The 11,803-nt window shown below is 35.3% G+C and overlaps 1 protein-coding gene and 1 long non-coding RNA gene across 5 annotated transcripts; both read left to right on the top strand.

The window, feature by feature from the left end:
• The first annotated feature begins 632 nt into the window (after positions 1-632).
• Positions 633-2,636, top strand: LOC145014320 (pentatricopeptide repeat-containing protein At2g25580-like). Of its 2 annotated transcripts, none has more exons than XM_078972702.1 (2): positions 633-868; positions 1,234-2,636. In XM_078972702.1, the coding sequence occupies exon 2, from the start codon at positions 1,397-1,399 to the stop codon at positions 2,462-2,464; it is 1,068 nt and encodes a 355-aa protein (XP_078828828.1). In that variant the 5' UTR covers positions 633-868; positions 1,234-1,396; the 3' UTR covers positions 2,465-2,636. The 2 variants fall into 2 exon arrangements, with proteins under 2 accessions (XP_078828828.1, XP_078828827.1); XM_078972701.1 differs by having other exon boundaries at positions 1,212-2,636.
• A 1,428-nt stretch (positions 2,637-4,064) lies between these two features.
• Positions 4,065-9,783, top strand: LOC145014259 (uncharacterized). 3 transcript variants are annotated; one of them, XR_013665463.1, is made up of 7 exons: positions 4,065-5,274; positions 5,458-5,536; positions 5,616-5,854; positions 6,421-6,483; positions 6,556-6,605; positions 6,696-6,782; positions 9,690-9,783. It is a non-coding gene; the product is annotated as an uncharacterized LOC145014259 (long non-coding RNA). The 3 variants fall into 3 exon arrangements; XR_013665464.1 differs by lacking the exon at positions 9,690-9,783 and having other exon boundaries at positions 4,065-4,753; positions 5,199-5,274; positions 6,696-7,690; XR_013665462.1 differs by lacking the exon at positions 9,690-9,783 and having other exon boundaries at positions 6,696-7,690.
• Positions 9,784-11,803: the final 2,020 nt, after the last annotated feature.

The raw sequence follows: 11,803 nt of genomic DNA, 5'->3' as shown, positions 1-11,803 counted from the left end.
AGATCAAGCAAGGATGAGCTATAGGGTTTTTCTGAGGTGAAAGAGGGTTTGGGGTTGATAAGAAACCCAAAAATGAGGTTAGGGATGCTTAAATACGAATGAAACCCTAAAAGATCATGGACTTGGGCTGCAGCAGCTCCCACACTATGAGCTCTTATTGCTCACGTTGTGAGCTCAGTCCCGGACAAAGGTCTTCATGCAACCCATCTCACGTCGTGAGCCTTTATGTTTCACGTCCTAAAATCCTTTGGGGTGTGTGCTGTAAAGAGGTAGTGATAGTTGGATTGTGGGAGGGTGGGGGTTACAAAGGAGATGAAGAAGATGGGTGGAGGGTGGAATCTTTTTATTTTTATATTAAAGTCATTGTAAGATGAGTATAGAAAGAGGAAAAGTAAAAGTAAAAAAAGAAATAGGAAGGGTAAATTACCTTCGATATAATTTTCATGAAAACCTATTTAATATTTTGGATCAGTGACCAAATTTGAATGTAACCAACCCACAGTGACCATTTTTGTAGTTTACTCTATATAAGATATAAATTGTATTGTATTCGACTTTCTTGTTGGGTTGTTAGGATACATCCCAACTAATCGTTTTTCCAATTTTATAAGATTTAAATCGAATGAGATAAACATGTAAATATACGACATTTTCTCTTCATATTATTCTACATAGTACATATCATATCATATATGGTATGAAGTAGCCTTGGTCGATTAGAGAACCTGGATTGGTAACGGCCTATCGCTCCCCTTGTGGCCGCCGCCGAAAACACAGACGGACGCCGATTAACTTCGACAAGCAAAGCATGTCTAAATCAACAGTGAGGTCACTCCAAACGATGAAATCTCTAAATCGTATCTATAAGGTATGCAATGGTACAAATACTTCACGCAGTTATTGCATAGATAGTTCCTTCAAAGCCCTTCCTTTTGCTAAAAAAAATTGCACGCTCAATTCTGATACCATCGATGAGATCTTTGATCCCCAAAACCCTAATCAGTTCCCACGCACTGGGAGTGGACAGGACTGGTCTTCTAGAGAAAGTCATATTGAATATAGCCAACACCCTAATGGATTTTATAGAGAAACTTCCATGGGTTTTCATAGAAGTTTAAGTGGGTGTGGGGCTTATGGGCAGAGCTATTACATGGGTGATCATGGTTTACATTGTCACAACCAATATAACGTCAATGGGTCTTATACTGCAGCAAATTTTCAAATCTCAAATAGGTGTTATAGTGGCATGGTAAATTCTTAACCTAACGAGAAGTCACATAAAGCTGGTGAGGGAAAAGGATTACTTGAGGAGCTTAATGCTTTATGCAAGGACAAGAAGTTAGAGGAAGCTGTTGAGGTTTTAGGTTTACTTGAGCTGAAGAAAGTAACAGTTGAAATGCCTAGATATCTATTCTTGATGAAAGCATGCGGAGAATCTCAGGCACTTAAAGAAGCTAAAGATGTCCATAACCACCTCACAAGGTCAGGTCATTATTTTGATGTTCACATTTGCAACCAAATCTTGGAGATGTATTCGAAATGTGGTTCCATGGAAGGCGCATATAAAGTGTTTGATAAAATGCCCAAAAGAAATCTTACTTCTTGGGACACCATGATAACAGGGTTTGCTAAAAACAGCCATGGAGAAGACGCAATCAAAATGTTCTCCGAATTCAAAAAGATCGGATTAAAACCTGATAATCAGATGTTTCATGGTGTTTTTGTTGCATGTAGTGTCTTAGGAGACATGAAACAAGGGTTATTGCAGTTGGAGTCAATGATCAAGACTTACAATCTTGCCCCATCCATGGATGATTATTTCCCTGTAATTGATATGCTCGGGAGTTCAGGCTACTTGAATGAAGCATTAGAATTTGTAGAAAAGATGCCCATGAAGCCAAGTGTAGAAATTTGGAAAATTATGATGAATCAATCTAGGGTTCACGGTGATTTAGAACTCGAAGACCATTGTGCTGAGATTGTTAACCTACTAGACCCTTCTTGTTTAGATAAACAACTAGAGAAAGCCTTCATACCAATAAAGCCTGCAAATATTGCAAAACAAAAAGAAAAAGGAAAAAATAAATCATCAACGTTGAATCTCCTAAAAATTAAAACCGAAACATTTTCGTTTAGGGCCTGGGATACATCTCCCCCTGATCATGAGAAGTTATACAGTCAACTTAGGTGTCTAAAACAACACATGGTAGAAGTCGGATATGTGGCCCGGACTAGATTGGTACTCCATGATGTGGATCATGAAAGTAGAGAAGAATATCTTTTATCACATAGTCGCATGCTTGCTTTATCCGAAGCACTTTTGATTAGTCCGGCCCGGGCACCAATAAGAATAATAAACAATCATCGTATTTGTGCTAATTGCCATGATGCGTTCAAGATTATTTCAAAGCTGGTTGGAAGATCAATCGTTGCACGTGATGAAAGGAGGTTCCATCATTTTTAAAATGGAGTTTGTTCTTGTAGAGATTATTGGTGATTATTTGGACTTTATATTTGGTTTTCTTTGACTAATCTTATTGACACTATCCTATCTATGATTTAGTTATCTATATGTACATGCTGAGAACAAAATTCTTATCTGATGTTATGGATTATCTTGTCTTTTTATTGAATACATATTGGGCATCATTCTCCCAAGCTATTTTTTCATTCCTTTGCATGGCAATTTTGTAAGCTTATATTCTTTTTAAGGAATTGGAATATAAACAATCTACACAAGTATAACATTGTACTTTGAGGGTTTTTTTTTTTCTTAGGAGGGCATTAAAATTTTAAAAATCTACCCAATTATACTATTTGAGTATAACTTGTATGACACTGTTTTCGCAAACACGCATGATAATTTGTTTATATTTCTTTTTACCAGCTTTCTTATTAAATATTTTCATGTTCATCATAAATGACATTTGAGTGTGTTGTTATACTGCTTAATTTCAAAAAAGTTTGAGTAGATAATATTTGGGACAATGTTTTTTGAAAAGTTACAATTCCGTCTAATTTTTTAATATAAAAGTACAGAATATTTGATTTTACATGATAATAAAAAAAATTTGCTAATTAATTTAAGCCCAAATCAAATAATCAGGACTTTTATGTTCAAATTTTTTTTGGGGCTTAATCGTAACTTTTCTAAAAATATTAAGACTTTTATGACAATTATATATATATATATATATATATATATATATATATATATATATATATATATATACACACACACACACACACACACACACATATATATATATATATATATATATATATATATATATATATATATATATATATATATATATAGGTTTATGTTCATTTGAAACCATTCTAATTTCTTGAGACCGTGAGATCAAATCTAAAAATAATTTTAAAATGCAAAATAAAAGCAAAAATGCAAAAATTCTTTTTTTAAATATTATTTTCGGAATTTGAATTAACTAAAAAAAATAAAATATAATAAAAAAAAATCCCGTTTTTTTTTTAAAAAATACGTGAAATATTCTAATAGAATATTACACTAACATATTATAAAAAATAATTTTAAAATGCAAAATAAATGGAAAAATCTAAAAATTCTTTTTTTAAATTTTTTTCGGAACTTGAATTAACTAAAAAAAATCTATTTATTTTGAAAAATACGTGAAATATTCTAATACAATATTACACTGTACATATTCTAAAAAATAATTTTAAAATGCAAAATAAATGCAAAAATCCAAATTTTTGTTTTTTTTAAATATTATTTTCGGAACTTGAATTAAATAAAAAAAATACGTCTCATCGTCTCACAAAATTAGATCGTCTCACATAAACTTAACCCTATATATATATATATATATATATATATATATATATATATATATATATATATATATATATATATATATAATAAAGTTGTGTAACCTTATAAACAGTAAACTGCTTAAGTGGTTGGCAAAATTGGTCTTTTGGCACTAAAGTTTGTAATGTTGGTAATTTGCTTCCTTAAATTATTAATAGTGGTGTAAAGATATGAACACTGATACGTGTCATTCCCACGTCTCCCCCACTGGTTCTGCCTCGGTTCCTGTGCTTCCTAAGTTTTTTTTTTCTAAATTCCTTACATTTCTGAACGACACTTTTAGACACAGCCACCAGACGATCGACTCATTACTCTTTGTCATCCAGTCATATTCAGATTCCACTGCTTTTCGAAAACACTCGTCTCCCTCTAAACTCATTAGCTTTAGAGAGTCAACGTCGTACAATCGATATCCATCTCCTCACCCTTCCGTTTCTACACCGGCTTCCGAAGTGTGTGACACACACAATCCTCCATCGGGTTATTGCAAAAAATGACCACTGCCTCTGGCTCCAGCTCAAATAATCTCACCGTCACTGGAATTCCATGCCTCCGGTCATTTTGGCGCCTTCGTGATTATATGGCTGCTGAACGGGAACAGATTTACACAAAGCATGAGAGTATAAGAAACAGTTAGGAACAAACCGTGGGGGAGATTGATGCAGTCGGAGATAGCGAGTCCAAAACCCAGATTGCAGGTATGAGATGTTGCTAACCCATCGTCACCCATCGGCCACCGATAAGTCTCTTGGTTTTGCCTGATCAATCATCGGGAAATCAATGAGGGAGGGCGGCGATTGTTACCTGCGATGGTAGAAGCAGCGGCGACGGCAGATACAGGTCGTCGGCGGCAGCAACAACAACATCTGGTGGAACAGTCACCTATGAGGTCTAAAGGTCATTTAAGTAATTTTACTGAAGTTGTAAGATGTTAGATGAAATGGGGTTTTCTTCATTGTATCTAATCGTCACAGGAAGTTGAAAATAATTTTGATGCACAACACCTGCTCGATTAAACGCCTGAACCAAATCTTATTATTATTATTTTCTTTTTAAAACCCCATAAAAATTTTCCACAACTGTTGTTTGTTACTACATATCTCTCAAAAGCTAATGTTCCAGCTTGTATAATTCATTAAAGGATTTAATAGTTTTTTCAAAATGACTTGATGGATTCATGTTGCAGACCAATTGTTTGTTGCTGAAATGAGTATGAATGATTCTTGGTTTCGTGACAGTGGTGCAACTGTTAACTTCCTTTTCCATTTCACCTTTCTTTTGATCGATTTTCTGTATTACTTTTTAATTTCTTATTAAATAATCCTTTTCTTTTACTCTATAGTTTGTTGTAATTGAGTGGAAATCAAGTTCAGGACATAATGTTGCTGATATTAATTGGAACTTCAATAGTTGGCGAGGTAGGCTTTCTATTTTAATAATTTTGCATATTTTATTTTATCAAATAATAAATATTATCGATACATATTTTTGAAGCTTCAAAAGATTTACATCATGTATAAAAAAATAACACCCCAATTTCCATCCTCTTAAATTTTTCTTAAAAAATTTCCATTAATTTTGGTTTTGCTTTTTCATGTTAGATTCTTTCAATGGAGAGGATTCCCCGTTTTCCACAATCCATGATTCTTGAAGATGGAAACGTTCATGTAGATGGTGAAGGTGATAACTTTTATATTGTTGTTTGTGTATTTTATTATTAGGTAGATTTTTACTAATTTGATATCTCATATTTTTTTAGGGACATGGATTACTAGGGAAGAATGGTTATTGAACAAAAACAGGAATGCATATCTGACCAAACATACACGTTGTGGGTTGGTGGTATTGTGTTGTAGGTAAATGATTCAGAGGCTTGGGCCATCTCCATCATGGAAACCGACCGGCCTGGGTCACGCTCAGGATCCGCAGCGAGGTGGGAGGCAGGGCACTGGTGCTAAAATCAAAAGGAAGGTTGGGACAAACAAGTAGTAAAAGGGGGTAAGTAAAGTAACAGGTGCTTCCAATTTCTTCGATTATTAACCAAGTTTTCATTTTTTGGTTTCTTTTCTATTGGGTTTGATGAACTGTGTGGTTTCTATTATATTTTGTAGGACTTGATTAGATATCCAATGATAACACTAATTTCATATAAAATTAATAACCAGGGCTGCAAATCTATGTAACAGAATAAGTGAATCAATGAATCTAAATTAGGATGGAAATTGAAGTCACAAACATGGAGAGTAAGAATTTAACATTGATTACCATGATAATCGTGAAGTTTTTGTTTAATTTTAGAATCAACATCATAAGAAAAAACATTATTATATCCAAACGCATCATAATTTTTTTGAAATCCCTTATAGGATTGTTGGATTGGCATCGGCGACGACAGATTGAGTATTTAGTGATTTTGATTTTGATTTAAGATTTCCCCCAAAACCCAAATTAAAATGAAGACTCAATTGCTTAATATAACATGTTTGATTTACAATTCCGGAAATCTGTAGGTCTTACGTGTTTCATTTTACACATAAGAAATATTGATTTTGTCATTTTTTCAGATATGCAAACCTGTTTATGTTGATATTTGAGACACCCACTACCGGATGAAATGCTTCACCCAGGTTTCTAAATTTTCATTCTCAACCATCTTTTCAAGCCGGAACTAACTATTGTAAGTGGCAATGGTGGTGCAGGTAGAGGTTCATGAATGAAAGAAAGCTAATTGAGTGATGTTATTGATAAGGTACTACAAATACAATATCTACTTTCATAAATACAATTATTTTTTCCATTCTTCATATTCTGATAAATTTGTTGTTGTTGTTGTTTACAGAAATGCAAACAGAAGTCCAAATGTTGTAACTACTATGACTTCTTTCATAATACAAGATCAATGAAACCTACAATCCTTCATTTTCAGGTTACTATATATGATATATCATTACATGTGACAATAGTCAATTTCGGGTCAAGTCAAAGGCAAACAAAGTCAACAAGTCAAACCGGATGACTCAATTAGCCCTTGTATATTAGGGTTTACATTGTGTAATTACGAAACAACCCGCTATTTTAATAAGAAAACATCAATTGGAAAATTCGTACGTTTGAATTTCCATAACCGTGATAATGCTAAATATTGAACCAAAGCGATAAAACACAATTACACACTCATCGGGAGTGTGTAGGACACTAAAACATGGCTTAATGGGGTCTACGGACCTTGCATTGCGAAGCCGGACACTCAAAAATGTCACAAATGAAGCCTCTCTCAGACGTATTTCCTCTATCTCTCTCTATTTTAAATCTCTCCTAAACTCTCAAAAGTTCCCGTAACTTTTCATAGTCTTTCGGGCCATCCCGACCCTTAACCGGGTCAAAAACGGATTTGAAACGGGTAAAACAGCCTTAAGGAGCCGAAACTCCTCTTAGGAGCCGAAACCCCTAGGACCGAACCTCTAAAGCAGCCGAAACCCCAGGACCGAAACCTCTGAAGCAGCTGAAACCCTTAGGAACGAACCTCTGAAGCAGCCGAAACCCGGGGACCGAAACCTCTGAAGCAGCCGAAACTTGGGGACTGAAACCTCTGAAGCAGTGAACCGAACCTGTCAGAAGCGAAACCAACCGAGACCAAACCTCGCACCTTCGGCTCCCTTCACACCTTTGGTTCCTTCTTTCCCTTCTCTCGGTCCCTCTCCTACTTTCGGTCCCATGAACAACCGAAACCCCACGTTTGGTTCTAAGCTTCTTAGGAGCCGAGACCTCGCAACCTCAGCCAAAATTTTGGATTTTTACCATTTTTGCCCAATTTTCAATATTTTTAGCATTTTAAGCTCGTTTTTCATCATTTTAAAGCAGGATTTTCACCCAAAACTTTATTTCAATATATTAAGACCCATATATCTTAATTATTCACGATTTTAATGCAAATCTTATCCAAGATTTAGTGGTTGGAGTAATAAAGGTAGAGTGTTGACTTTCCTTTTGCTTATGGCACAAGCAACCCCCCACACCCACTCCTTGACCAATCACACTCTTTCTACCATGCCTAGGTCATGTCAATGTAGTTTTTCATCATTTACAACCTTTTCCTACATTATTAGAGCTGGAACATCACTCCACACTCCTCACTTCACTCATTTCTCTCATTTTACCAAAAATCAAACACAACTTTCCTCCCACTTTCTCTCTCTAAAAATTCGAGATTCAAGGCTGATCATCAAGATTTATTACACTCTTGGTAAGTATAATTCTTCCTCGTGATAATTACACTTCATTTTACTCAAATCATTGATTGCTTACACAAACTCCATCATTATTGTGTTAGATTCTTGAATCTTCAAAGTAATCCTTCAAGTGTTCTTGAGTTGAACACTTCTCTTCTCCAACATCCATATAGAAAAATCACTCAATGTGAGTTCATACCCCTACAGTTTCATATTTTCTTAACTTTTAAGAGAGAGAGGGGGGGGGGGGGGGGGGGAATACAAGTTAAATCACCAAGAACACAACTAAATGCTTCTAACAGCTTTCATCAGAAAAGTTGGACTCCATTCACGGACTGTTTTGGTCAACTAAAACATTTAGTTTTCAAAAATGTACAAGGTTCAAGTATTTCTAGTTCTTAGATTTAAAATGGCTACTTGCATATTTCCATACAATTTTTCTACAATTTATGGTGATTTTTACAAAACTACCTATCATTTCAAGAACCAATCTGGACCAGTTTGTATTTATTGATGTTTTCACCTAAGTTTGGGGTGACTAAAAATCATGGGAAGTTTTATGAACAAACTAGACTAATTTTCCAAACTCCCAGAATTTACGGATTCTGATTTTGATCTATTATGAATTTTATATAATTTTTCTAAGAACAGTAATGGAATTTGTTAATAAAAGAAAAATACTAACAATTTCATTTCACCTTGTAACATGTCGAGTAAGGTGTACATCTTTATGTGAATATATGTTATTGCAAATAAATGACATTTTGTCTTGGTATATAGACATGCATCAGTTAATAAATGGATTTTGATATATATATATATATATATATATATATATATATATATATATATATATATATATATATATATATAAAAGATAACAAATTGTTATAATCAAAGTACATCCATTTCACACAAACACTCGAATAAACTATGTTAAATATAGTTTACGTACATTATCACTACTACCCTTGTTTTGATAAACTATAATAGGTATAGTTTATGATAAATTACACAACACACTCATACAAAAAGAGTACATTTATACAAAAAGGGATTTTCATCACATTACACGTAAATTCGTTAATGACTTTGTGAGACATTCGCTTCACATTTACCAATAAGTCCTGCATTGTAACCAGAGTCTCCTGGAGGGTGAGCGTGATAGTTGTATATAGATATATATTGGGTTTGACAAACCCACACCTTAACTGCATGCAACAGTTAGACCGGCAGGTCTGGGGTGATAAATGTCATAACATTTTTAACGCCTGAAGAACGTCGTTTCAGGCCAACTAGGTCATAACATGGTTATAATAACTCACAGAAAGTATTAACAAACATAAGAATTTATGGGAATTTCATTGAATTCAAACGCGTTTATGTTGATTTAAACTTACATTATTTTCTATAAGTATGAAAGGTTACTTATACATTTCGGTCTTCGGATATAAGACTATATTACACATTTTAAGGAAAATATCGGATTTTTCTGGGACAAACATGACATTTACAGGAGAAAGACTTTTATCAAGTTTAAAACAAAAGCATATGAACTCACCCACCTTTGTGTTGACACTTTTTCAAACAACTTGTATTCTCAGGAAATCATTAAACAGGTAACCAAGTGCATTTTAAGGATGGGACGTTAAGGCGTCAACATTTCATATTTTGTCAACATATTGTAATTGATTTGGAAACATGTAATTTATACAATGATCTAACTCTTTCAGTTATATATATGTTGCTTGTGTTTGGTTAAATTACTGTTGTAATTGTGGTTATGGTACTATACATGAAGTCCTCCACCCCCGGATATTTCCGCCATCCTTGGTTTGGGGGTGTGACAGATTGGTATCAGAGCACGGTTTATAGTGAATTAAGTATATCAAACCACATAAGATATACAAACTATAAATACATTTGGGACTAAAAGTCTCTGATTTTAAAACATTTTAATGGCTTATACTTTTAGAAAATAAATAGTTTTCTCGTTTAAAAGTATACCTACATGCATTACATACTCACGTAGTGTCATAACTAGGAGAACATAAAGTAAAAGAAGAGGAGTTGTACACCATGAGTATGCCTTGGTATATGTGAATCATGTCTGGGAGGGATATAGCCTAATCAACTATATCTATCTGAGGATTGATTTACGCATACTAGGGGATAGTCGTAGTGGGCAACAAATCTAATAACCTAACTTCACTCTACAAAGAACGCTTTAAGAACCAAATCTCAACATTTAATATACTATAGAAGTATTTGTATGATTGCTATAGCACAATATTATTATCAACCGTTACATGCTACTTACACACCTATTCTCGCACAGACGACATGGCAGGATTTCATCTGCCACGAGACCCATACTTTCCCAATCAGGGAAATGCCGGATGGATTGAAGAAGAGCCCGAAGAACCAATCGAAGAAGATCCTGAAGAGGATCCCGAAAAGGAACCCAAAGAGGAACCCGAGGAAGAAGAATAGGAGGAATATGAAGAAGAAGAAGAGGAAGACGTCGACGTAGACATGGATGAGGAAGAAAGTGAAGAAGAACCAGAAGGCTTTAACCCTCCTTACATCGTCAGGGTGCCTGCAAACCGCTTTGGCTACAACGGGCCTGAGCCCCGTTGGGCAACAACGATCGAGAAGTGGAGCCGAAAACAACGCCAACGGTCACCATACGGCGACCAACGTGGTTACTACGACCTCAGCCATGGGGGACCGGCTGATAGAGCCCTCCCAGTCATGACTCGAAATATATCGATTATGGATGATCACAGTAGGACGACGACCGATCAGGTCTAGGAGCTAAGTGCCATCATTGTGTCTACCACTGCTCACACCAGAGACCTGGAACGAGACTCCCACTACAGAGACCAACTCATTCAGGACCTTCTCGCTACTCGAGCAGAAGCAAGGGAGTATCGGGAAAGATACATGTGGCTTGAGGAGAGAATGGTTGCAACCGAACGGAGGTTGGCAAAACTACAAGGCACATTGACATCATCCCAAGCTCCATCATGGAAGGATCATCGTGAGTAGAACTCATTACTACTCACACATCTTCGTAGTATAGGTTTTCGAGCATGCGTTGGTGCTACTCTTTTGTATGTAGGTTGACCCCGCGACTAAGTGTTTACACTATTCAAAGGGCTTTTGTACTGTCAAAACTATCTTTTACATTGATGTAATGTAGACCCTTATGAGGAAAAATTTTCTCAAAACAATAGGTACTAAAAACTTATCAATGGATTTCGCATGCATTTTACTTCATTGGATGTTGACATGAGATTTTACTATGTGGTATTACAAACAATTTACAACTGATAACTCTAAGATTTTTAAATGTACCTCGTTGTTATGTGTAATTAAAGCAGTAATCGACTTAGAAATAGGGAGTTCGCCTTAGGACCTGTTCCTTGTTTGGTTGTGGACTTAGGGTAGACTCATTAGTATCAATAACTTATTAAAATTTTAATTAAACATAACCGGGGCACATCGAGCGAATCTTAGGAGTGAGTCAGACACACACCTGTAGAACAATGCTTGATCTCTTGGTGATAGTGTTCATAGATGATATCTTAGTATAGTCAAAGACCCGAGAGCAGCATGAGGAGCACCTACCGGAGTTACTAGGAGTTTTGAGGCGGGAACAACTTTATGCTAAGTTCTGGAAGTGTGAGTTTTGGTTACGAGAGGTCCAGTTCGT

This window comes from Lactuca saligna, chromosome 9, assembly GCF_052625555.1.
Source record: "Lactuca saligna cultivar CGN05327 chromosome 9, ASM5262555v1, whole genome shotgun sequence".
NCBI classification, from domain to species: domain Eukaryota; kingdom Viridiplantae; phylum Streptophyta; class Magnoliopsida; order Asterales; family Asteraceae; genus Lactuca; species Lactuca saligna.
Note: the sequence above shows the minus strand (reverse complement) of the source record. Positions and strands in the feature narration are given on the sequence as shown.